The 27,135-nt window shown below is 36.8% G+C and overlaps 3 protein-coding genes across 3 annotated transcripts; all 3 read right to left on the bottom strand.

Moving 5' to 3' along the window:
* Nucleotides 1-558: 558 nt before the first annotated feature.
* LOC124363276 (THAP domain-containing protein 6-like) lies at nt 559-2,410 on the bottom strand. Its single transcript, XM_046818486.1, has 2 exons — nt 2,189-2,410; nt 559-976 (listed from the first exon to the last, which is right to left on the bottom strand). Exons 1-2 carry the CDS (start codon nt 2,254-2,256, stop codon nt 640-642), a joined length of 405 nt encoding a protein of 134 aa, XP_046674442.1. The 5' UTR covers nt 2,257-2,410; the 3' UTR covers nt 559-639.
* Nucleotides 2,411-9,364: 6,954 nt separating this feature from the next.
* LOC124363275 lies at nt 9,365-10,045 on the bottom strand. The gene has a single exon (XM_046818485.1). It carries the CDS (start codon nt 9,937-9,939, stop codon nt 9,460-9,462), a length of 480 nt encoding a protein of 159 aa, XP_046674441.1. The 5' UTR covers nt 9,940-10,045; the 3' UTR covers nt 9,365-9,459.
* Nucleotides 10,046-10,059: 14 nt separating this feature from the next.
* Nucleotides 10,060-15,944, bottom strand: LOC124363760. The gene is made up of 2 exons (XM_046819023.1): nt 14,919-15,944; nt 10,060-10,129 (listed from the first exon to the last, which is right to left on the bottom strand). The coding sequence occupies exons 1-2, from the start codon at nt 15,446-15,448 to the stop codon at nt 10,060-10,062; spliced, it is 600 nt and encodes a 199-aa protein (XP_046674979.1). The 5' UTR covers nt 15,449-15,944.
* Between the last annotated feature and the right edge of the window lie 11,191 nt (nt 15,945-27,135).

Raw genomic sequence — 27,135 nt, 5'->3', positions numbered from 1 at the left:
GTGACTTCGTTACAGTAATGTTGTTAGCATGTACTGTATAAAAGTAACGATAGCACTGTAATCGATATTAATGGGGTTTTGTATAATCAGTAAGTATAATTTACCTTGTTTATAAGAATGGTGATCCGATAACGTTCTTATCTTATCTAGTATTGTCTCACCTGCGAATTAAAAACATCCTGCAAGATAGTACCTAGATTGTAACTGGCATTAGTGGCGTAAACACAACAATGTGAGAAAGGAATAAAATATTGGAATGTATAAATCATTTTAGAATAGTTTGAATTGTGGTGGAGAGGGCTAATAAAAATACCGAATATCAACTTGTGATCCCCAATATAAGATGAAAACAAACACCAGGATCCCCTACAATCAAGGACGTAGCCAGCGGGGAGGGGGCCCAAGGGGCCCGGAACCCCCCAAATTTCATTTTTTCAATTACTTGTACTGCTGAAAGATTCTTCTCAATAAAGAAACGGGTCAAGAACTTTTTAAGGAACAAAGTGGGGCCATACTCTCTGTCCACTACGAAAAAACTATCAGTTGTCTGGACCCCCCTCCCCAAATTTTTCCTGGCTACGTTCTTGCTTACCATATATTGATAAGACACATTGGAGAAGATATATCTTTCTATCAATCCTAATGCTCATGAGCGTTTTTAAACAGTACAATTATTTTCACCTGGTTCAGTTCTTGCTGTTCAATTTCCTTTCTCACCAATGCTTCGGAAGACGGCAAAGGCAGCTTACAATTTCTTCTCTTTGGTGGTTTCCCCTTTTCGTGTTTCGGCGGAGTACCGTCTGGGAACAAGGACGGTATGACGTTTTCTCTCACTCTAACACAAGATAGAGAGGTTCTGTCTAAATCCTCCTCGCGAAAGTGCTTTGAGCAGAGAACAGTGTTGGCCTTGGGCTCCCAGTCAGATCTGCCAGTGGCTTCCGTCCACTTCTGGCGGAGTTGGGGATTTTTCGGGAATCTGCAATAAAAATTATAAAAGAAAAGAAGCCTTTGCACTACTTTTGAAACTAATTGACACAAGAGACTACAATAGTGGCGTTTTGACCACGAGTTGTAGCTTACTAAGGCAGTGTTTGATTAAAGCACAAATAACGTTTTATTATTCAAGAACAATAATTTTGGGGGGGGGGGTGTTATGTGTTTAGTATTTTATTTTTTTAATTTATTTTGTTAATGATTTAAACATATTCTTCATTTATATTATGTAACTTAAACGTATAATACTGAATGATCTCATTTTACAATTTTTTGGGGAAAATATTACATTAATTTACCACCCCTTTTTGGTACCTCCGGGCAAGGATCAAGTTACGCCCCTGCTTCGTCGTGCCTGTTGTAGTAAATATCAATCAAATAGAAATACTGTTGGTATAAGCTCGTAACCATAAAAATAGTCTTTACATTAAACAATTTTAGCACTCTCACGAATGTGCTTATTTGGAAACCATTGATAAGTTTGAACCCAGAGGATAAAAACACTTAGTTCCTGATTTTCATCCTCCTTCTGATTTATATCGTGGATCCTTTACTGGGTCTTTTCTAATATGTTCTTGCATTCACAAAGATCGTAATTAAATATCAGTGATAAACGCGCGCCGCTTGATCTGGGTTTGGACTTTGCAAGCTCGAGTTAATTTATTTTCTAAAAGAGCAAGCAGCGGGCAAGCATCGCGTGATCTAACCCATTCTGAAAATTTTGTTGATCCTACAACAGGAGCACACACACAGAGAATCGAATCGCTCTGGGCGTCGGCAAAACGGCGTAATAGGAACGAATGCGGTACAAGTCGCAACTTGCTAGACTCATACTTGTGTGAGTTTCTGTGGAAACATCGCCACCAAAACACAGATTTGTTCGAACAAATCCTGGAGGACATTAAAGCGTTCTGGCCACCAGAATAGTATATTATTTTAAACATCTTTCATTACTAATTTGTGTTTTTTTCGTACAAATTAATAAACTTGTTTTTCAATTGTTTTTGCAAATTATTGTCAAAAACCTAGCTTAACCTAACCTCAAGTACCTTTAGAAATTACATTTGTAGCTCTAGTAACGTAATCTAACTTATAGAAATTAAAATATAGAATGCGGGGACATACTAGAAAAGACCCCCTTTACTGGGTCTTAGGCTCATTTTCCATACATTTTCCAATATAAAAGTACTCTTACCTGTGGTAAGTAAGGTTATCATTATAACCACGGCTTTTGCACCCAGGCGCTGAACAACAAGCTGGCATAATGTAAGATCCACAAACAATTCGGAACCAAGGTTTACTCGCGTGGAGGCTCCAAACTACATTGAGACAAGCTGGCCGAGTCGAGTCACTCGACACTGTGGCAGGGATGGATAGTGGAGGGAACCGCCATCTTGGTCTGGCCCCCCTCCACAACATTTTTCACTTCCGGTAACTCTTCTACTATCCAGCGTCACTGTTCTGTGATGTTGTCTACCTCCAAAATACTAATGTACACTTCGTCATTTTGCTCCATTTCGTACAGTTTGTTCAAAAGTCTCTATATTTTATTTGCGGAAATTGAATCTAAACCATCCAAACGCCCTTTAATGGGTTATTAGAAATGGCTAAAAGACAAGGAAGCAAGGACGTAGCTAGCAAAGGGGTCCAAGGGGTCCGGACCCCCCACATGTTCAAATAATCTTTTAGTAACCGATTCAATATTACTAACATGTACTACTGAAAGATCGTTCTCAACAAAGAAAAGGGTCAAGAAATTTGTAAGGGACAAAATAGGGCCCTTACTCTGTCCTACGAGAAAATGTCAGTTGCCTGGACCCCCCTAATTTTTTCCTGGCTACGTTCTTGTCAGGCTGTACCTTAAAACTCTATTTCGCTGTGGTTACAAAAGTCATAAGGTATTATTTGCTAAGATTAAAGTATATACCTTTCATAATTACTACTTCAATACATTGTAAATTTAAGTGGGTAATTCTTATTAACTAGATAAGTTACACAAGTATGTACAACTTAATTTTTTGCAATTTATCGGTTACCAGTTCGTGTACAATCATTTTGTAAATTATAGGGTTTCTACAATCGCTTAAATTTGGTTTCTTTATCAGACTCACTCACTATAGATAAGATAAACGGCCAGGTTTTTGTTATCTTACCTGTAGCAAGTAAGTTCGGTCATCCAGCAGCGATAATGTGTCATCTGGTCGTTATGGATAATTGAACATTTAGGGCAGAACAAAATCCTCTTTCAGCCAGATTCTCGTTGATGGAAATTATTAGATAGATACCTGTAACTTGTGTGAAAATAGTGGAAAACCGGTTTACCAGAACACTAATTCGAAAACATCTTCCGTCACGGTATCACCAATACTGTAAGTTAATACAAACGGATTACTGTTTCCACTAAGCAATCTTTGCTTCAACATTCCCAATCAAACATAGAGAGCGGGTCGTAGCGAAGTAAGTAGGTCATATGTTGAATGATTTTATCGTTTGCAGGAAACGGAAAATCTAACTCTGTAAATAAAACAACGGCCGTCCAATTTTGAAATAGGATACTTGACTAATCTTCCCGTAATCCATCTCTTAGAATCGAGAGAGTAGACATTCCAAAATGTGAATAGATTATATCACTATATACGGTTTAACTAACGATCACTGCTATTATTACATCCCGTCATGTACGCTAAGAATACATATATCATGTTATACACCTCATGTATGCCCTCCTCCTTGCTTCCTTACTTTGTAATATTTAAATTGTATTTGAACTTTTAAACGCAATATAAAACCATAGAGTAAGATATGTTTGCTATATTTATCCCACACCTGTAAAAATCTAATTAGGGCTGGCGATAAGATTACTTTTAGGTAAACATTATACTCACCTTTTACTTTGAGTGAAATGCGATCGGTGAAATGTTCTTTGTTGTGCATTGATAGCTCTTTGTTGCCTTCTTTGAAAACTTAAAACAAATTTATCTCTGCTGCATTTCCATTATTGCTTCTTGCATTTTACGTTTGAAGGCGTAGATGGACGCACGTATATTGTAACTAAGTGCGCACGATAATAAATTGAGTTCATGGGTGTATATTGGAGGGCGACTCGTGGGGCTGAATCGACTCCCCCCCCAAATTATGAAAGACAAACATTACAATTTGTCGCCGGAAGATTCCCGAATAAAAATTCATTTAATCAAACGTCAATTAGTTTTCTGTCTGCTTTATTTACAAAGTTTTGTCCAGAATAAAATTTTCCACGAGTTGTATTAAAATGTGTGATCTGTTTCTTGGTGAAATAACAAAGTTATTGTTGACCAAAGATGAAAAAATGTGTTTTTAACTCCATTTTGTTGCATTTGAGACTAGTTTTCTCAGACTACTATACTTAAAGGTCTGGGACCTGTTTTATTCAATTTATCAAGTCAAAAAGCTATAAGACATTGAATTCGCCCCTTAATCTACCTTACCAAAACCTTACCCTTATCAAAGCAATCACAAAGAAAAATAGTTCACAGAAATATATTTCTGAAAAATATTTAGTAACGGGACATAAAACGTATAGAACTAATCACTGTTTATAATAACACTTTCCTTTGTCACAATAAAAGTGAACCAAGTATTCGTTAATGATAAATACACGACGCATATTCGTTGGATGTTATTGACTAACACTCATTCATTAAAAGTAGTTCCAATCATTCATTAGTAGTATTTGTTCAACAGAAAATAGGCCGGAGCATCCCGCACAAAAATAACCCGATGGTGGCTGTGCACCTCGCGCCTACCAGTGTTGCCAGTTTTACGATGGAAAATTACTACTGAACCGTCTCAACATCTGTTCCGATATACCGACATCAGCTGTTACCGTACGTAAATATACGCATTATCTATAAGGTTTTATCATCTATAAGATAACATGTAAATCTAGCAGATCGCATGTGACCGGCCACATGACGTCATAGCGGGAACAGCTGGTGGTCAGCAGCGATGTGGCAACACCGCCTCAAACGTAATCGGACTACTTTCGTGCTGATCACAGTAGTAATTAAAATCATTCATTGAATGAATTCACAAAGAACAAACAAGTATATCGATGAATATCGATAACAACGATGAATATCGATAACAACGATGAATATCGATAACAACGATGAATATCGATAACAACGATGAATATCGATAACATCGGTGAATATCGATAACATCGATGAATATCGATAATATCTATGAATATCAATAACATCGATGAGTATAGATAATATCTATGAAATAACGATAACATCGATGAATATCGATAACAACAATGAATATCGATAAGATCGATGAATATCGATAACATTTATGAAATAATGATAACATCGATGAATATCGATAACATCGGTGAATATCGATAATATCGATGAATACTGTTCCACTCGAATACCACATCAATAATCGCCACTACGCCTATGTTCTAGTTACTCTGTGGGAAGCGTAAAGTTAGCAAACGCATGTTATGTTCTGGACGTCGCCTTACAGGTTAAATACGGAAGGATTTATCAGCATTTAATATTTGTAAGATAGATTTTCAATAATTTACAATTTTATTTTTAAAGAGAAAAAGCGAACTATTACATAATCAACACTAACCTCTTTACGGCCCAAATTGAGAGTTGGGACAGCGTCATCTTTAAGGAGTCTTCTTTGAGGCAAGCCTAAAAGTCTGTTTTTCATATCATCTACGTAGTCACTCTCTGCGAAATGGTCACTGCACACTCTGCCGGTATGTACATTAAAGGTGTCAGTTCTATTACACTTCAAAACCCACACATCATTCACGGACAGACTTTTTGGAAACACGTGGTAAATTACGTTTTTCGTGTACTTAGAGTGGTTTCTGCAGTTGGCTACACTGCACCCCACCATTGTAACTCAGTACATAGTATAGTGTAGCTAACACAAGTAAATTTGCAAGTTACAAAACGTCAATATCCACATTTGGGTGTGGAACAAAGAGTAGGAAACAGAGCGCTGGAGCACGCGTTATATTCAGCGCGGTACCAAACAGATGTTCCCGAGGAGTCGTCATTGTCTGGCACTGGCGTGTGGTGTTGATGGGGGGCGAGGGGTCGGAAGGCAGAGACAAGATTAAACACGCAGTGAAGCCCTTGGTATGCATTCCTGCATGACAGCATCTGTGTACCCAACCGTCTAAGCAAACAACAAAACAAACCCCTCTAACAAACAGTGCACTTATACAAATAACTGCTGCATTCAATCAAAATGCATTTCCTGCCCTATTTTAAAAATTATTTATTTCTAGTGATCAATTTATAATGGTTCATATACGCCTTAATATGGACTGCTGAAGTATGGTTCTTGGAATTAAAGTAGTGTTTAAATTTTAATTAAAATATGCAATATTCGTTTGAACCTCATTGTTTTTATCACATAGTCAATTTTTACAGAAATATGTAGGAATAAAACTGGAGGTGGTTTAAATTGAGGTAGGTTGAGGAAGAGATAAGATTGCAGATCTGAAAACATAGTGTTACTGATTTCTTGTATCACTGAACGATAAAACGTTGCTTCCCCGGTTTTTAAGTTTACAAAAGATACGACAATGGGGTTTGTTCCGTAAGATTAATGTTAAACACATTACGACCCTTTTTATGGGTGTAAAATTATTGGATATGTCTCACTACCCTTTAGATCCCAACCATTTTCAAAATGTAAAAATCCCAGCCATTCTAAGGGAGGCTTGTTGAGAAAAACAGTGTGTTATGTTTTATGTTTTGAAATAATTAATTTGTGAACATTCATATAGGCCTACTCGGACTCAGGAATTTTATGCAGATATGGCGCCTGTCTATATATCCGAGCATTTAGGGTCGAAAGCCTAAAGTTGTAATCAATGTACATCCAATTTCTTTTAAAAACTTCTTATAAAGCATATAATATTAAAGTATTTCACAGAAAAGGTACAAAAAATCATTGATCTTTGAAAAGTCTAAAAAGACGAAATATTTTGGATGCGTATTAAATAGAACCATTGTTGCAGTTAGAATCCAATTCTGATCCATATTGTAATAAATTATGAAAAGTAAATATGAGCTCTGTTAGAAAAGTCTAATCTTTTGCATGCCTGTAGTTGTTTTTGCTCCGCCATCGGCAGCTTAGACACGAAATTCGCCTCTACTTTTCTCAAATGCAAACCTTTGGTCAAAATGGAATGTGCCGAAAAAGTGGTGATGCCCACCTCTTCACAAAAGTCAAACGACGGTCCCACATCAACACAGCGTTCACTTTGGCAATGATCCGATCATTTCGGCCGACCGGAGCTGTGTGGCCATCTTGGAACCGTTTTTATCACTCATTGATATGCTTGATGCCCATAGCATTCGTGTCTGAATTTTCCGAATGGTTTCTACTTGGCTATAGCCCATTTCCTGGAAAATTTTGATGCAGTTGCGTCGCTTCAATAGTTCCGTCATTCTAGCAATAAAAGAAGACGAGAGCACCACCTCACTCAAACACTGCCAGCCAGTGACAGACTAAATGAATTCAGCAGGTAAATGGTAGGAATTCGTGGAATTGGCAAGGATAGGTTAGTCTATCTCTATAAGATAACAATCACTAAGAAGATAAGAGGGAGCTGAAGCCGCGAAAAGGCGGGAAACAAGTCAGCTGAGATTGTATTGTACCTGCTGCCGACAGGACACAGACAACAGTTCTCCGAGTGAGCTCCAACCCATTTGATAATCTTGTCGTTTATTGATCCAGTCAGTAGCGTATCTAGAATAGCTTTGGGGGGTTATCAAAGGGGATACTACTTAAAAGGAAAGGATGGACCGAGCTTATATTATAAAATTATATACTGAAATGATAGGGTGAATGGAAAGTGTGAACTACAAGTTAGAAAAATGGATTTTAGTCAAATTAAAGTTCGTTATAAAAATATGGCCTGCTCGTTACAGACTATATTTAAGCAATGCATGAATCTGTATCTCGTGAACATAAATTTAATATCCCTAATGTTATGATTGACTGTCGTCTTGGGATTATCGAATACCAGTTGTACTATTTTCCTAAATTTAAACAAAAACATGTATATTAACCAAGCAGGGTATTGCAACAAGATTAAATTGGAGTCTGAATGTATTTCCAAAAATTTCGATAGCATATTTATAAGGAAAAAGAAAGGGGGGTCCCACCAGTCTCCTTAATGTACGACTATCGCGATTCGACCTACAAAAACGTCCGTAACTCAATTAAAACGAATAATTCATGAAAAGTATTTAATTTATGGAATACTATATTAATTTATTACAAAAATATCCACTATTAGGAAATATTAAATTTTATCTAATGCGTTTTGGGAAGCGCTCCCCCTATGAATAAGTCGCTGGAACCAAAACCAACGTGGTACCCATTCAACACGCGCAGTACATTGTGGACACTGGTGTTCTTAGCAGTCGGGGAAGACTTTCGTTTCGTCTTCTTACCTTGTCATTTGATTCTTCTTGTAGCGATCTGTTTTCAGATGATACAGTTAAAACAGTTTATATCTTAACCCTTCCCACGCCGTAGATGGATTTATTAGAATTGTAGATTTTGACCAAAACGCCAAATACAGTTATCCAATATTATAGATTATGTGTCTTGGAGAGTGTTTTGTTCACAAAAGGCCTTCGAAATGCCTGATGCACGCTCCGTGCTTATTGTGGTTGCCAAGGAAGCATTTATAAACGACCTTCTCTCAGCGGCAGGGGACGGGAGCGCACTTTGTTCCCGACCGCCTGCTCATCAGTTTCTCCGTCTCCTACAGAGCCATTACCAAATATATCCGTAGTGTATATTACTATTGCCTCACAAGTGAGCGTCTACTACATATCTCGTTATTATTCTTCATTGTGAGGTAGTGTTGTGATTAGTTTGAAAGATTTATCTTGTTTTATAGTAAAATGTAATTGAATTTTTAAGTTTATTTTCATTTTACAATGAAATTAAAATTTATTTGAAATAAAAAGATTTGTAAATAGTTTTGTTATCATTAAATACGCAATTTTAAGTAAAATGCCCCGTTTTATACGTTTTTTGCTTTTACCTTTAATCATTTAGCTTCAATAAAAATTAGCTTTAAACGTAAAAAACAAAATTTTCTTACTTACGTTCGTGTTATAGGAAAGTTAATTGGATTTATTAGTGGCGTGCGAATGGTTAATAAGATACTCATTTAAATATTACGTATTTTCTTAACCGCTTTGTGAATTCTAGTGGTTTATTTGCGACGATCCATAAATATTAAAGTAGTAATTAAGCTAACACAAAACCATTGTTTGAAACAGGTTGAAATGAATGATGCATAAATACTCGTAATTACGAACCATGCGTGGATTCATCGATTGTTGAGAGTGAAGCTCCGCCCACTCCTGCTGTGACGTAGTGCCGGGCCGGTCCTCTTGCGGTCCACGGCAGTGCACTTCTTCAGGCGTGTTGACAGACAGAAACACGTTTTTTCCCCATCGTTTTGAACGTGAAACCCAACTCCCTTACAATTTTAAAAAACGTTGTTCTCTTGAACGTTGGTAAACCACTGTCCTCGTTCACTGCACGCAGTACTTTATCCACGGTCGGTTGCTCATTGTTGGAAACGTACTCGCACACTTTACGCCTTATAGCACACTTTGTAAATTCCTCTAGTTTCTCAAAAGAAGTCGCTCTTTTCTTTTTGTTCTCCGCCGATTTTAGTCCGGAAAGATTATCTTTCTTATAAGCGGAAATGATCCTATACACGGTGCTCTTTCCGACACCCACCATTTCGGAAACCATCTGAGCCACACTGTCGATCGGAAGGTCCTGCTTTTTACTCACTAAACTCGTGTAGAGGTTTACAACACACAGTTTTTTCTGGCTGTCAACAACTTGACCACGTTTGTTCTTAGTCACTGGAGAAAAGCTCTCCATTTTAGAATTACCGGAAACGCGATTCACACACACTGTCAACACTGAGGGCCGATTTACTGGCTACATGGAACAGAATCAGCAGTACAGTGAAACGTGTCCCGGACGAAGAGCAAGCGTCGACTAACTGGCCGCTGAGAACTGGGAGTAGGATTTCTCCCGCCAATTGGTCTCAACTCCAGAGCGCGCCTCGCTGTGGGTGGAGCTTCACTCTCATTACTCCGTGAATCAATTATAGTCTAACCGGTGTGCGGTGTCCACGCAGGGCCGTATACAACAATTCATTTTGGGGGCTCAAATTATGTTTATGTTTCTGGTGTTCACGCAGTGCCGTGTATAACAGGTTATTTTGGGGGCTCAAATCATGTAACTTATGTTTCTGGTGTCCACGCAGTGCCGTATACAACAGTTCATTTTGGGGGCTCAAATTATGTAACTTATGTTTTTGGTGTCCACGCAGTGCCGTATACAACACTTCATTTTGAAAATTATATACTGATGTATATCGTGTCCACGCAGTGCCGTATACAACAGTTCATTTTGGGGGCTAAAATTATGTAACTTATGTTCCTGGAAGAGGGGCGAGGTAGATTTAACTCGTCTCTTTAAATATGATTTATTACTAAAATACAGGATATTTAGAAACACTTCAAAAATTGGTAAACGGATATGTCCTCTTCAAGTAGCCTACTTCTTAAAGAGACGAAGCTATGTGCTAATCTAGTATGGTGTGCTGTGGTGTGCTGGATAACGTGAATGGACGAATACATTTACGTTACCGAATATTATATGAAAGACAATTGTCTCGAAATATCTCTGAATCGGTTTTTAAAGTTCTATAGCAGCGTAAAAATACCTTGTCTTACATTCGTAATGTGCTTGATATCAACACAAAGTGGTGCAACAACTAACAAAACATTACGGAGACGTATGCTAATTTTGTCCATTTAATTTCATAAAAACGTGATTATGAGTATTTACAAAGTAATGCGTTATAATGTTGATTTCAAATTTGTACATTCATGTATTCCCTTGACCATGGCTTTAGGTAACAACTCGCTATTACCAATTAGGACGGGTTAGCTTAAGGGCCAAACATTTTCCCTGATGAGGGAGTGTCACTAAACTATATGGCCAACTTTTTCTCCTGATATGTCTCCCCGACTCCAGAACAGCTGCGGCGGAAGCACTTCTTAGAGTTGAAGATCGAAGAGACCGTAGGTCCTTTAAACCGTTTTCGCACAAGGCCCAAAAAAATCATCTGCAAATGCGCACCGCAGACTCAACTTTAAAGAGAAGGCGTAAACTGTTTGTGTCGAGGGTTTCAATCCATTTTTCCCGCAGATCTTCGCCTTGTAAAAACCTTAAAGAAAGGCCTTACTTAGTTTCCAACAAGGACATCTGAACCTTACCACTGATTGTTTTTGGTCGATTGTTGGAGAATACTCCAAGATAAATTCGGGATACTTTGTGCATTCGGTTGTTCTTCGGTCAGAATTCACTATATTTAAAAATGTTCAATCAAATATATAAATCTGCAGAAATGGTATATTTAATCCTCATAGACCATAGGACGTATATATACGTCATTATAAATCTGGCTTTATCCATTACCTGTTTGTTTCCTACACCGTGTATGAATTTATGCATTTGTATTATAAATTAAACCTTTTCATGGTATTCTCTAGAAGGATAGAGACCCGTGACTAGTTACAAAAATATCTGTACTAGTAAGTTTGTGTTTTATTTTTTATTTTTTCTACAGATAAAGTATTCTTGAAACAAATTACTAAGCAGATGACGAGAAGGGAAACCATTTGTTTTGTGGATAGTCATATAAAAAGTAACAAATTTTCGAAGAAGTCAATCTAAACACATTCCATAAAATAAGAGACCCCTCCAAACTTAAATCCTTTATACGCCCCTGGTCCTATCGGAATAATATAAATAATTCTGTATAGGTTATCCCATTATATTTGAGATTTCTGTATGGTACTCTATGTACTGGTTGAGAATACTGATTAGGATTCATACTAATTCAATTCTACACCATCCCATACATAGAAGACATTAATTGAAAATAGTTTTTTGTTAGCAGTGGCTGCTTCCTGGACTGGAAGTATAATTTTGGTCGAGCGGCATCATTTCCCATAGGTTTATTTTATTCTTAGGCTTCCACGATATTAGGCTTCCACAGTGATTAGACTGTCGCCATATCATTCGAATTTTAACGCGATAAAACTAATACGGGCTCAGTTTATAAATATATACAAATTTAATGAGAATAAATCCAAATCAGTATTCACATCCAGTACGTAAATCTCAAAATGATAACTAATAACCGATTTCATAAGGGTTTACAAAAAAAAAAAGAATTACGTCTTTAACTATTAACTTAGAACTCTCAATTATTAGTATGTTGTTCTTCTAGAGATGTACAAGAAATGCTGAAAGAATTATTTCTACTATAATTAATAAAAAGGAGTTAAAGTGGAGGAAGTTTAATTATTAAACAGAAAACTGTGTTTTTCTCCATATTCTTGATTATCAATCCACAATAACTCACAAAATATTTTTCTCTTACTCGAATACATGGGTTAATCTACTAATCAAACAGTAAAAGATGTCTCCGATGTATTATAGGTAAATATTGTAGTGTGGTAGACGTTTGAAGTGAGATGTTTAGCGTATGAGAGAGGTCGCCGAGACCCGGATCCGTCAGGGATCTTTAGAAAAACAAACTACATACATATAATGTAACCTTACTCATTAATTCGCTGTATTGGTTTTGATCCGTTGGAAATAAATAAAAATGGAAACTACCAATTACAGGACCGATAAAACTTCTTAGTCCATACAGAGTTAGTGAGAAGTGGTTCCTTGGCTACAGTGACATTCACATGCTGGGATTTAAGCGCCAAAGTAGAAGTCTGCACTGCGCATGCGCAAGACAAACAGATGGCGCAATCGATAATTTGGCCTCACGCGCCAAGGTCATTTCACCACAAGCTATGATCACGGATCAGGAGTTATGATCAGGATGATCAAACACAAAATATACTTTTTCATCGGTTTATCACAGTCATGTTTCCGTTTTTTTGAGATTCCAAACGGACGCCCCAAACGTAGTCAATAGTCAATTATTTATTACGGAGGCAAAATACATTTGTATAGAAAACGTCAAAACATGATACAATTTGGACATACATACCACACCGAGCTCTCATTCAGACGTAAATCTCACCACTCAATCCACATTCGTCCATTAGCAATACTTCCCACTTCGTTTAGTTTTGTTATTGTGTGATCTCCCAGTTAAACTCTACAAAAATCTTTAACATTATAAAATGCATTTAACGCTAAACAGCGTTCCAAACGGGTTTTTAACGCCTTAAGCGCCCAAGGCTTTTCTTAGTTTATAAGGGAATGTGTGAATAAAATGAACTCCTGCCTGTGAAGGAAAGCGTTTATAAACCACCGTCCTGTGTCTCCCAGTTGGGTAGTTGTCTCTGCCTCTAGTCCCGTACGAATGAATGTCTCGGCCCGTAGTCTAGGCACATTTAGACATACAATACAACGTTGTTTCCAAAATGAAGAAGCTAGACAGAGTTGCAACCTTTTGAAAGTTTGAAACCAGCACGACTCTCTTAACTTCAATTTTGCAATGATCCCTTTTATGGATTAAAAAAAAATATATGTTCTGGAATACTCATGAATATTTTACCATCTCCTATGAAACAGCGCAAGCTATATATTTTTACTCCATTTCACTCTTATTATTTTAATTGATAATTTTGAACGGAAGGTAAATATTTGCCGGTTAATTGGTTGTAATTGTTTCCATAAATTACATTTTTCAATTTCTTTTTGTATTTAAACTTTCATATTTTATAGTTTTACCTCTAAGGGTTTAATTTATCTTCAGTCTCCAGACAATTAACACTATTTACATTACAAATTATCGCGGTTGATATTTAAGTTACAACAGGACAGCTTATTTCCTTTGTTTTAATCGTTCCTGTCTTGAAAATCGCGTATAGTCTATTTTTAACATGTTTCTAAATAAACTCTAAGTCAGAAATGCGCCTATGTTAAGTTTCTAAATTTTCTAAAGTTTCTAAGTTATAGATTAAAGATCTATGTTTTACAAGCTGCGAGAAAAATTCATCAAAAAAGGGACTAAACGTGAGTGGTGTTTTTGAGGTTAGCTTTATCTTCCGCCGTTGATTACGTATCAGTCTAAGATAAGATATTGGATCCCTTGCTGATATCTATTACCACTTTAAACTGTGTGGTTGCGCGCTATCTAGCGATAAAAGAAGGAAACAGCGATTACAAGTATTATTATGGACAATTAAACGTGTTGTATTGAGTAAACCCGGATAATAATAAAAAATATTCAACATTTCAAATTTACTCATACAAATGAGGTAATTACTATAATATTAAAATGGATTACAACTCTAAACAAAAGGCTACTTTTACTTTTACTCTCTTTTAAACTATGACGTTATGTTCTGAGGAATCGCTGCCAAGTATTTACTGAGTATTTAAATTACAGGAGCGGGCAATTCAAATCATCCGAGGGCTGGGATATCGGGGGAATGGTTATGTATATATATATATATATATATATATATATATATATATATATATATATATTGTCAAAGGCATTTTAATCTGTTGATTACTTTATGACGGGCCGCTTGGATGAAAAATTAACATTTTGTTATTATTCTATTTCTTCTTTTCTGATATCCAAAACATGCAAAATACAATATATTGTTATGTTAACACATTAATATGTGTACTCGACTTTGCCTATGATAACTTAAGATAGGTTTAGTTTATAGATATTTTAATCAATATTATGAAATGACGCTTGCAATTCGATTTTATTAATTGTTTTACTGCAATAAAGAATAATTATTATAATATTCCTCTTTATAGCAGACGGAAAAGGGGTACAATGTGGTTGGTACCAAATGGGGGGCCCAGAAGTAAATGTTTGCACAGGGCCCTGTGCAAAATATGGCCGGCCCTGTTGAAATCTTAATGCTACTAAATCAAACATGTTAGTATGAAATAGGAATAATCGTCTACTTACAAGATCACCGAAATCATCCACGAAATTTGGATCTCCAGGAATTCCAACGCTGTTTTCGGTACGATTCCTCGCTCTCCTTTTCGTGATTCTTTTCAGCCCACACCTGTAAGCGCTGATCGACGACCTCGGGCGGCTCGGAGACAGAGAGGGCACTGCTGAATGCCTCAGCAGTCTCTTCCTGTCGGTGTTCATCAGTTCCGATTTCAAATCCCTTTCGTAATCTTCGTCCAGGAAGTGTTCAGAGCAGACCCGGGCCGTGAGGACGCTGAACACCTCCGTCCTCCCGCAGGCGCTGGCCCACAGCTCGGCGGCCTGGGGGTTCCTCGGGAACCGGTGGAAGGAGATACCCAGCGTCTTCCCGAAGTCGGTGTGATTGGTGCAACCGGAGTAAGCGCAACACGGCATATTCACCGGAACCGTAACGACCGTTTGTTCTGACAGAAGGGAAACACGGAGAGGAGATGGTCACGACAGACCACGTGGAGAGAAAGCGGGACCCACACCGCTGACAGGAGGGGGGGAGAGGTTAGCCGGTACCTGTGTCGTCATCGGCGCAGTAGACCACTGCGCAGCGCATCCGGTGATCAATGGAAGCGAGCTTATGTATGCACAAACGTTAGACACAAAGAGAGCGTGGGCAATTCCCAATGCCACATGCTAGAGGGATTGGTTGCCACGGCAACGCGGACGCTGAAAAAGTCTAGCGACAAAAAAGCGGGCATCAAATACCCATAACAATCTCTACTTCTGAATTATAAACTACCCTTTAATTTAGAGATCATTACTTTTTGAGTCAACTTTGTTTAAGTAAGTACATTTCGATAAATTCTTTTCTTTGCAAATAGATAATTTCACAGATTTTGACTTTTAAACTACTGTTTGTTCAATAATATGATAAAAGTTGCCTATGATTTATAATTTGACAACACGTCATTCATAATTTATGTAAATAAAAACACTGACATAATTTGTTTTTTCTTTGCGAATTAAGTAAGGTCCTGCAAAGGTCGAGTTACGGAATATAATTTTCCTTGGCATGCGTTACAATTCTTATTTTTATTTACTATTAAATAAATGGTTGTAATCCGAAGCAGGATGTGATGTGTTGACTCTGACAGTCGCCCTCCGAAAATAAATAACGGGACGTTCGCATTCATTTTACATCATGCACAGTTTTTATTATTAATTATTTTACAATTAATAAGCAACAGGTTATATTGCCCATTAGACCATTTATGGATAGTATAATTTTGGAAATGTTTTGTTATGTTACAAAAAGTATTACACTACGTTTCGAGGATTGAAATCTACCCCCTTCATCAGGTGTAAACGTCCTGATTCATAAACATGCAATTAAAACCTAAAAAAGCGGCAATCGACTTCCACTAAAATGCCACACATAGACTGCCACTCCAAATTAAAAAAAAAAAAAATTAACAAAGGCCATAGCCTACAAAAACCAGTCACACTACTTTTCGAGATCTCCAGAATTATATCCTCACTTTGACAACTAACCTAAGACATAACTACAATTTGGGTTAATCTTGATTTCTTATGGCCTTGAGCGGTGTCAGTAACATTATAAATGGCTAAGAAAATTTCTCAGTATAATATTTTATTATTAGCCGTTACAAATAGTCTACTCTTGATTCCTCAGATACCCTCCAATATCGGTTACAAAATAATCGTTACAAATACAATCGCCATCACAACATGATATCTAAGTACAGAACTGGAGAAGAATACCAGTTACTCCTACCGTACCCATTACGAATGTGATTTGAAATACCAGTTACTTCTACGGGTATTCATTACGAATGTGATTTTAAATACCAGTTACTTTTACTGGTATTCATTACGAATGTGATTTGAAATACCAGTTACTTCTACGGGTATTCATTACGAATGTGATTTAAAATACCAGTTACTTTTACGGGTATTCGTTACGAATGTGATTTAATTATTTTGCTCGATTAACGACACGATATTCTTAGGAAAATTTGCGAAGACACAAACACAATTGATGTTTAGATTAAAATTTAGTACCTTATAGACATAGGCCTACTTAACAAATCCTCAAATTCGTCAAATCAACTCAAACAATGAAACAAATCAACGAAAACTCAATTCTAATACATAATGAAATGCAATAAAATTCAGTTACACATGTTAAGGAGGTGTAGGAGAGTCGTTCATAAAAAAACTTTATGACTTGATTCGTCATGTGTTTAAACTTAAAATGTTATAAATCTACATGATATTATACAAAGCGCTGCCGATCGCTTTGTTTTGGCTTCAACTCTTCAAGTGCCACTGTCCTATCAGTTCGTGATAACCAAGGCTGATACTTCAATGCCCTATCATTAATGGTAATCAAGACTTATACTCCAATGCCCTGTTTGTTCGTTATAATCAAGGTTGATACTTCAATGCCCTTTCATTAATGATAATCAAAACTGATACTCCAATGCCCTGTTTGTTCGTTATAATCAAGGTTGATACTACAATGCCATATCATTAATGACAATCAAAACTGATACTCCGATGCCCTGTTTGTTCGTTATAATCAAGGTTGATACTACAATGCCATATCATTAATGACAATCAAAACTGATACTCCGATGCCCTGTTTGTTCGTTATAATCAAAACTGATACTCCGATGCCCTGTTTGTTCGTTATATAATCAAGGTTGATACTACAATGCCATATCATTAATGACAATCAAAACTGATACTCCGATGCCCTGTTTGTTCGTTATAATCAAGGCTGATACTCCAATGCCCTATCAATTCGTGATAATCAAGACTGATACTCACCTTTTTGTCGTCGAAATTTCCACGAACGATTTCAAAAAGAATAGTTCTTGAAATGTCAGGGAAGAAAGGATGCAAACTATCGATCGTGAAGTGTCCAACTTCTTCCATTTTCTCCTTGACTCTGGATACGAGCTCCTCGGTCACTACGGAAGGCCGCCCCGAGCGCTCCTCGTCGTGAACGTTCGCGCGCCCTTCCCTGAACATAGAGCACCATTTTCGAACTGAAGATTCGTTCATCACATTGCCATAGACCTCAGTGAGCTGCTTGTGAATGTCAATTGCGCGGAGATTTTTCGCGTTCAAGAACCGGATCACGCTGCGCACCTCACATTTTGCGGGGGCGGTTATTTTGTGGTACATTCTACCGCGCGACGCTCCGGTACACGCCCATGGCGATCGCTGCTCGCGCCGTACTCGTACTGAGCGAAACGGTACAGTGCTGTACGTCATTGATCGAGTGACGCGCGGTGGGGGGTGTGCCCGCGTGACGCAATACATCTAAACGTTCTTTACTTCTTGGATGGACCTTGAATACAATTAAATCCATATGTATCTAGAATGTTGAGTAACTTTACGCTCGTTATAACTAGTAGTGACACCTTGGGATTATATGGAGTATATGGAGATAGAAACTCGTATTTAAGTGACACATTGGACTAATAAAATATGATCGAGTCATATAGTTGCATATATACTGACATTAACTACTGCAGAAATATGTTAATTCCTTCCAATTAATCTTTACTCTCACATCCTAAAATGTAATCCAATAATATAATATCTATCTAATTTTTTCAATGTAACTGATTTAAAAGTGACGTTAATGCAATAATATAGTAGGCACTATATATAGTAAAACTACGTCTAACACAAATATGAATTCTAAATCTTCAAAAGTACAAGCTGATCCTGAAATATGAAAAAATGTTGGGTCTACGATAAGAACAAACACATTGAAACAATGTGATGCTTTTGTTTCTGTTAATGCTAGTTATGAAAACTTTCTGTAAATAATTGCTCTATAATTTGGCATTTGTCAAATAAAAACTATGATTTTGACATTAAATCATTTCCTTCCTTATTTTTGGGGGAGATTATCACAAGTTATGGAGATTATTACAAGTGACAGCGTTCTTAAAAGTAACGGAAATAATCAAAAGAACGGTGGCAAACTTGACTGAATTCCGATGCCTTCACTACCCTAGTAGAGGTATTGACTACCCTAGTAGATGCATTTACTACCCTAATAGATGCCTTCACTACCCTAGTAGAGGTATTGACTACCCTAGTAGATGCATTTACTACCCTAATAGATGCATTGACTACCCTAGTAGATGCCTTGACTACCCTAATAGATGCATTGACTACCCTAGTAGATGCCTTCACTACCCTAGTAGATGCCTTGAATACCCTAGTAGAGGTATTGACTACCCTAGTAGATGCATTTACTATCCTAATAGATACATTGACTACCCTAGTAGATGCCTTGCCTACCCTAGTAGATGCCTTAACTGCTCTAGTAGATGCCTTGACTACCCTACTGGATGCCTTGACTACATTACTAGATGCCTTTACTACCCTATTAGATGTCCAATTTCCAATATTAAGTGTGACAAACAGTAGCTGAAACATTAAGACGAGCAAAATAGAATTTAAAGTGCTTTGAAAATTATTGCCACATGAAAAATGAAACACCCATTGATAAAATTCCGACTTCCTGACAAGAAGGAATCTAGATATATCTGTATGATGTGTAGGACATCTTACCTTCTTAGGATGGGTTATGGTCGGTACTGCATGCTCCTTTAGTTGCGCGCGTAGCAAAGATCTGTCAATGTCGTCTTTTTTGAAGTGGCTGGAACACAGCGAACTCCACTTCGACGGTTCCCAGCCTTCTCTGTTCATGGCAGCAATCCATTTTCTGCGCAGCTCTTCGTTTCGTGGAAATCTAAACACGTAAAAACAATACTTTAGAGTAGGTATGCACTATCGTTATGCAAAAAAATTATAATTAAAAAATAACAGATTGCTTTATGGTTTAGCACCACAATATTTATTTGTGAGTGGAATTGTTAAAAAATACTTGCCTGTGAAAGGTTACGCCGTCTACATTATTTTTGGACGAGTGGTTGCAACCGTACGCTGCGCAATACGGCATCGTACGCTCACAATATACAACACGAGTGCCGCGGGATACAATGTAACACGCTAGCAGACAATAACAGAGCGAACGTATCGGTGAGTAACACAGACTTGGCATAGGCGAGCGCCGTGTGAAGAAGCGAGGTCAGACTGGTCGACTGTTGGCACTAATGAGGAGTGGGGGGTCTGCGCGAGTCACTGCCATCTCGATTACACAACCACTCCCAGTTATTTGCTTACCTAGAGATGACTAAATCGGTACGTAGGCCTACATGTAACCGTTACATCTGATACCGTTACTCGGCGATACCGAGTTCAAAAACTGCTTATAAATACAAGTATTTCCGTACTAGTAACGTTTTAAATACTAGATACTCTAAATCACTATTTCAGTAATTGTAACGCTTAAAATACCGTACTGAGTATTTTCCCTAATAAAAACACAGTTTTGTAAATGCTTTGATGTAATTAATAATATTCAAAAGTACAACGCAATTATGTAAAAAATATATAAACATAATTTTTATTATTATAAATTTTATACTTTTTGAGATATAATTAATGGATTGTACGATAAATTGAACCTCTGCTTCTTTGAATAGAGTCCAATGGGCTGTTCCATTGGGTATTCTTTAAGGATATGACACTAAAATATTCTATTTTGTAAGTAATTTTAATTTTCTTTGTTGCATTTTCGGTAAATTAACACATTTTTCTACTCTGAATAAATTAAATAAGCTCTCATTTGAAGTAAAAACATAAAATATCCAATAGTTTACATAATTAAACACTTTTAACTCAATGTATTGTATAAAAACTGCATAGTTTTCTTTAAAACATTAGATTTATTAGGCTACTCAATAGCTAATTCAAGAATATCGCACTGACACCGGGGTTGGTAAGTGATTTACATTGTGAACTAGCAATATTTTCCAATTGGAGCTTTACAATCACAGTATTTATATTGTATTTGTCAGCATCGAGTTAATATTTCAGTATTCGGTATCAGTAAGGATATGAGTACTTCAGGACTAGTGAAGTAATCAGTACGAGAAAATATCTGTATCTTGTAACCATACAGAGTACCAGATACAAAGTATCTGTTATCAGTATTTTTAGTTCTCAGTAACCGTTACAGGTACTTGAGAAACGTAACCGTTACAAAGTACTGATTACTGAAATACCGACTCATCTCTAGGCTTACCTAATATTCTATAGTAAATAATAGGTATAACTGCTTCTGCTACTTTTAAATATAATTGCGATTTGTAATCTGCAACGCCATGATTTTGGGATTTGTTACATCCATTGTGAGCCATTTAAAGACCGAACTTATTTTTTTTTTACTTATAGATTTTTTCGTTTATTTTTCTTATATTAGATGTACTGAACACAATTATATCCTTTTTTGGTTCCAATTACATTTTGATGTACTGAATATTACATGTTCCAATTTGGGAACAGCGGGCTTCAAAGGGTAGGGCATTTAAAATTTAAACATATCTAGGGTATTATAATAAATTATTATGTAATAACACATAATATTTGGTTTAAAAACACACACATTTTATTATTGGCATATTTACATTATTGTAATTATGAATTAATACCTAAGCTTTGTTGTGAAAGACTTCAAAACAATGAATATGCAAAGCAATATCACACTTTCTGCACTCTATTCTTGAATTTTTTTTTACATTGTCCATAACGTGATTGTTTATTATTACTCACAATTACATGGTTCTGTCCATCAAAACGGACTTCCAATGTCACCCCTCTTGTGAAACTGCCAGTACTTGTCGGGTGCTCTAACCAATTGCCAATCGTTCTGAGTATTTCTGTAAGTAAGCTAAACTTATTGTCCTTGTAAAGTTTAGGAGATCAAGCTGCTGAGGTTTACTCTTTTCTACCCAACGGTAGAGCTGACAAGCAGTTGACGGACACGTTTAGTAAAAATGAAAGCGGTAGCCAGTATTAGTTTTTCCCTCTAATTTTTTACTCTCATTTTAGCTACATTTTCATCCATTCTGTCAACCTCCACCCATATAAGTGTTGTACATAACTACTGAAGCATGTGGATTTACATACACATATTTCTTCAAATGCCATTGTGACTACATTAATTGTCCATAAAAACGTACCAATGTAACGCCCGAGGCTAAATCCAATTACAGACTCACAAGTTCCTCTTTCTCTTTTGGCCATTGATTTTACTTCTGTCAGGAGGGGCTGTTTCGGTACGATTTGCTCTTATGGTTCCAGTACCATGAATATCTTTTTTTTGAGTTTTTCCAAAAGCGGAACACTTGTAAAGCAATTGACGAAATAAATATATTGTAAACTGTTGCCTTTTAGATTTACTATCAGATCCAACACAACACAACTGAACCTCTTAGCCCCCCTACATTTGTGTTTGTTATTCCTGTGTTTGATCCTTCATAGAGTTTAGATTGAACAACATAACCCAAACGGGTACAGAGGCACCATGCCTTGAACCCAAAACGTATTGGGTTTGTTGTGCATGTGCTGCTTTCCACCGTGATGTCCATAGTATGGAATCATTGACTCGTCCACACACAAGTTTACTTTATTTGGAAAATACTTTAACCACTTATCATTTAGCAGATTCCAAAGAGGCATTACCTTCGCAAAACGACTGTTTGACAAGTCGTTGTTGTCACAAACATGTAGGTATTTCATAATCTGAATGAATCTGTTGTGTGACATAGCCTCTGAAATACCCTTGTTGTTTGTATCTGGCCTTTCGTCCCCAGTACATTCGTAATCTAGGCACTTGACTGTTTAATTTATAAAAAGAATTGCTAAGAAAACGCGCAATTCGTTTTTGCTGAGTTTGAAATTTGGTTCAGCATTTTGAAGAGCATACAAATTTGAAAAATCACACAATAAATCATGAACTTCCTCATCATTAAACAATTCAAATTACCAAATTGGATTGATGCTTTCAAACATTTTGAAGACATTCATGAAGTTCAAACTCTTCTTCTATTTGTAAAGAAACATCTGTTGGCAATCAGTTGCGCATTTTAAAATTTTTTTTGCTTTCCTAGGTTGATTTAGGCCTACACTATCAGCAGTGCGTTTGGAACTGGAGGTTTTAGTACAAATGTTTATGTTGTGCATTATGTTGGAACTGCTCCCAATGATTTCAGTAAAAAATGCAATGTCACCTGTTTTACAGGGTGACCAACTGTTTACTGATCAGGCAACAAAAATCCCCTACTTGCATTCAAACTAGTTTTAAAAAATTTCAAAATTTTGTTCCCATTTGGGAACAGCGGGTCTAAATGGGTAAAAGGGAAAAAATTGAGAGAGACTCTTGCTCTACATACATATATAGATATGTGTCTACCATGTTTTGTGTTTACTGTTTATTTTTATTTCGATCCAAATATATTGATCGTTTAAAAACAAACTAACCACACGGTATAAAGAACGTAGCCAGGAAAACGTTTTTGAGGGGTCCAGACAACTGATATTTTCCCGTAGTGGACAGAGAGTAAGGCCCCATTTTGTTCCTTAAAAGTTTCTTGACCCATTTTCTATGTTGATAACGATCTTTCAGCTGTTCATGTCAGTAATGCTGAATTATTTAAATAATAATAACAGCATAATTAATGCACTTTGTTTTAACATTATGTTAAAAGAGTTAAAACAACAGTTAACATTCAGTTTTATACTGATCTCTGAGAATTATACTTCCGTCAAAAGACAACTAAGATAGGCTTTTTAAAAGTCTTTTTATCTATGATAAAAGGGACAACTTCGCTGAGTTCGCGGACCGTAGAACAGATTGTTAAGGGACTCCCATATACTCAAAATTTTAATTATATTTTAACCTTATAACTATATTTTAAAATATTTAATTAATTAAACATTTTTAAATGGTATAAAGTTGTCTTGTAAATGTTGTTAAGTTTAATTTGATGTAACATGTTTGGGTTTTGTATATTTCAATAATTATATATTAATCTCGTGTCATATATTTGTGTTACATTTATTTTTATGTTTTAACTAAAAAAATATAGTACAATAGGTTACAATTAACATGGTGTTGACGTATGCTGGACAATCTGTAAATGTGTTTTACAAAAGTGAAATTTATTTTTAATTACGATATAAACTAATATTAGGATACAACTCAAACTGCCTAAAAGGAGAACAAGTGCCGCTACTGAGGTGTAAGTGTCCACACAGGTTACCATTTGATGGGCCTGTGTGGGTAAGGAAACCCTGATCAAGGTAGAGATTCAATCTCTAGGTAGAGATGTGAATCCCTTTCGACAACTAGTAGCATCGGTCCTCCCACCGGCAGTTCCCGCGGTCTGTGTATATATGGCGACACTACACGCTCGCACTCCACCGAGAACTGAAAACTTCTCTAGGTAGAGATGTGAATCCCTTTCGACAACTAGAGCATCGGTCCTCCCGCCGGCAGTTCCCGCGGTCTGTGTATATATGGCGACACTACAACGCTCGCACTCCACTGAGAACTGAAAACTTTGTGTAAGAATTTTGTAATTACGGTACGGTCCATCTCACCATAGAGGTTAAATTAGATTTACAAAGAGATTAATTATCACGATTCCATGAATTGCATTGCACTATTTTACTAAGTTTTTAAATTTTCCCATAACCCTAGATTGAAACAAGGAAAAATGTAAAATTTAATAACTGAAGAACGTATACCATAAAATACATTAGATAAAGTGGCGTTTTCGGAAGTTGATTAAAGTCTAAGTTCCTGCCTCTTGTTTTTGTTACAGGACATTTTACGTAATAAATTAGGGCCTACTTCTAATTTCTGAAAGCAGTAGTAGAAAGTGTAATTATTTCAAATAGACATCGAATTAAAAGAGAAAAAATATTCTTCATATAAAACTCAAGATACTTTGTGCGCTCTTTCTTCTGCAAGTGCTGACCACTCTATATATTTAACTGTCAAAAATGTGTAAGCTAGATAGATGCTGTAAGCAAAATCTGCTTCAATTATCTCAAAAACTGTTAATTATATTATATCTCCGATATTAGCTGACCTACTTTGACGTGAATGTTGAGTCAAGCTCCACTACACCTTCCTCTTATTTGAACGTCAAAAATCAGACTCTATCAAAGTCTTAACTCCTGGAATTTGAAGTCATGTAAGTCTGAAGATATCCAAACAAGGTCGGCGACGAAGAAGATCAAAACGAACTATTTGCATAGTTTCGACATCAGAGACTCCCAGACTACAAAATGAAGTGTAATCTGGGCGAAGAGTTGTTCTCAATATCTCATCAGGTGGTTCTTTGTCGCCGACATTTTTGAATCTCTTCATAGGCTATGTATGTATACAGATTCCAGGAGTCAACTCTGTGACAGCGTCACACTAATATCCACGTATGCGTACTTTGATGTACCTTTTCCCATACACTGTTTTCCTGTAACTATAATTCTATTCAAAGCGCATTTGAAATTTAATGTAGTATTTGCCAATACCTTAAAATTATTTACCATTAGAAAGATGTGCCTGTGTAGATAAGAAGTAACTTGTGGTTTATGCATGATGATGTTCCAGATCATTGTTCTAGATGCACAGAGTGGAATCTATGACGGCAAAGAGATGAGAAGGACCAGCTCTACAGCGTGCACGACCTCCAGACCTCAATCCTTTGGATTTTTCTCTCTGGGCCGCCTTAAACACTTGGTTTATGCAGCAGACAACTCGGATGAAGGTCTTCATCGACATGCCATGGAAGCCCACGAAATGATCTGAAACCGCCTAGGAATATTTGAAAGGGCACAACTGGCTATTATTCGAAGAGTAAATATGTGTTTTAGGAGCAAGAGGAGGACATTTCGATCGTTTAATATGAGTTGATATGTTTGAGTTATAATTGTCTGAATGTAAACTTTCAAAAAGTACGAATATAAAATGATGCTCTTCTAAAAAACCTTTTTATGTACGTTAATCCTGTACTTACTAAACACAAAAATAAGTTGAATACATTTACAAATTTATCACCCACAAATTTCAAATTTAAGATGTTATTGGTAGTTTAGAATAATTAGTTACTTCTTTTAAACAGTTGTTCAGTAAATGAACCCTTTGTAGTGAAACCGTACATCGCCGCTCGCACAACCCACAGCAAACCATCAGGGAAGCGCGCGCCCATGGTGGCGAACGGGATGCCGGATCAAAACAAAACTAGGTAAAAAAGAACACCGTGGTCAGTATACTCAGGTTCATTTACTAAGACACAGCATAAGCCTATCCAGTCAAGATAAATATATAAATATATACTATAAATAAAAAAAAAATAAAAAAAATAAAAATTGCCTGCAGTAGTATACCTCAAACAATCCTCGTCAGGTGCACCTGCATACAAAAATTAGAAACGCCATAATTTGAAACAAGAAATGCCAATTCCACCCGGTATCCTTCGGCTAAGGGCGGGCTCCTAATGAAATCCAAGAAATAACTAAATAATATCTAAAACTAACTTAAAATTAAATAACAAAATATAAACTATATAAATGGCAACAATAACAATAACAAATAAATAAAGAATATGGGCAGGGTATCACAGATGTTGACTAGTAGAAATGTCTATCATGGTGGCCGTCCTTCAGCAGAGCGCAAAAGCGAAGGTTCTCTGCGACCACGCATGATGGAGAGATGACAGCAGAAAATCAACTCATCTCCTGGACCTCATCAGTGAGGGGCCGTAAACTTAGCCGCACATGTCAGAAGGAAAACAGCTCAGCAAAACTAACAAACACTTAATAAACAAAAATTTTTAAACTGGAGCTACTCCTAACTAGTACACCACGGCTCGGAGTCTTTGCCACTCTCCCGGAAAGGCCAAACGCCTTCAAATGGTCAGTGGCCTCTGCAGCCAATAAACCACACACACATACACTATATAACACACATGAGCTGGGGAGATATAGGTATTGAACCGGCTCAGACTCCCCCCCCAAAAGGAGGAACTCCCCTCTGTTAATTTCTTCAAAATGAAGAACCAAACGAAATGCCTCTCCCCCCCAATGGTTGAAGAATTATAAACCGGAAACCCTGAAGTCTGCAGAAGGGAAAACCAAGAAAATCCAGTTGGAGGCAAGAAATCCCT

This window comes from Homalodisca vitripennis, chromosome 5 (assembly GCF_021130785.1).
Source record: "Homalodisca vitripennis isolate AUS2020 chromosome 5, UT_GWSS_2.1, whole genome shotgun sequence".
NCBI lineage: Eukaryota > Metazoa > Arthropoda > Insecta > Hemiptera > Cicadellidae > Homalodisca > Homalodisca vitripennis.
Note: the sequence above shows the minus strand (reverse complement) of the source record. Positions and strands in the feature narration are given on the sequence as shown.

Bases quoted from the DNA above. Each gene is read 5' to 3' on its own strand.
- LOC124363276 (XM_046818486.1), bottom strand. From the start codon at position 2,256: ATGCCAGCTTGTTGTTCAGCGCCTGGGTGCAAAAGCCGTGGTTATAAT. The intron at 977-2,188 runs GTAAGAGTACTT...TTTTTATTGCAG, and splicing joins GATAACCTTACTTACCACAG to ATTCCCGAAAAATCCCCAAC.
- LOC124363760 (XM_046819023.1), bottom strand. From the start codon at position 15,448: ATGCCGTGTTGCGCTTACTCCGGTTGCACCAATCACACCGACTTCGGG. The intron at 10,130-14,918 runs GTACCAACCACA...CTCCACCCACAG, and splicing joins ACTTCTGGGCCCCCCATTTG to CGAGGCGCGCTCTGGAGTTG.
- LOC124363275 (XM_046818485.1), bottom strand. From the start codon at position 9,939: ATGGAGAGCTTTTCTCCAGTGACTAAGAACAAACGTGGTCAAGTTGTT.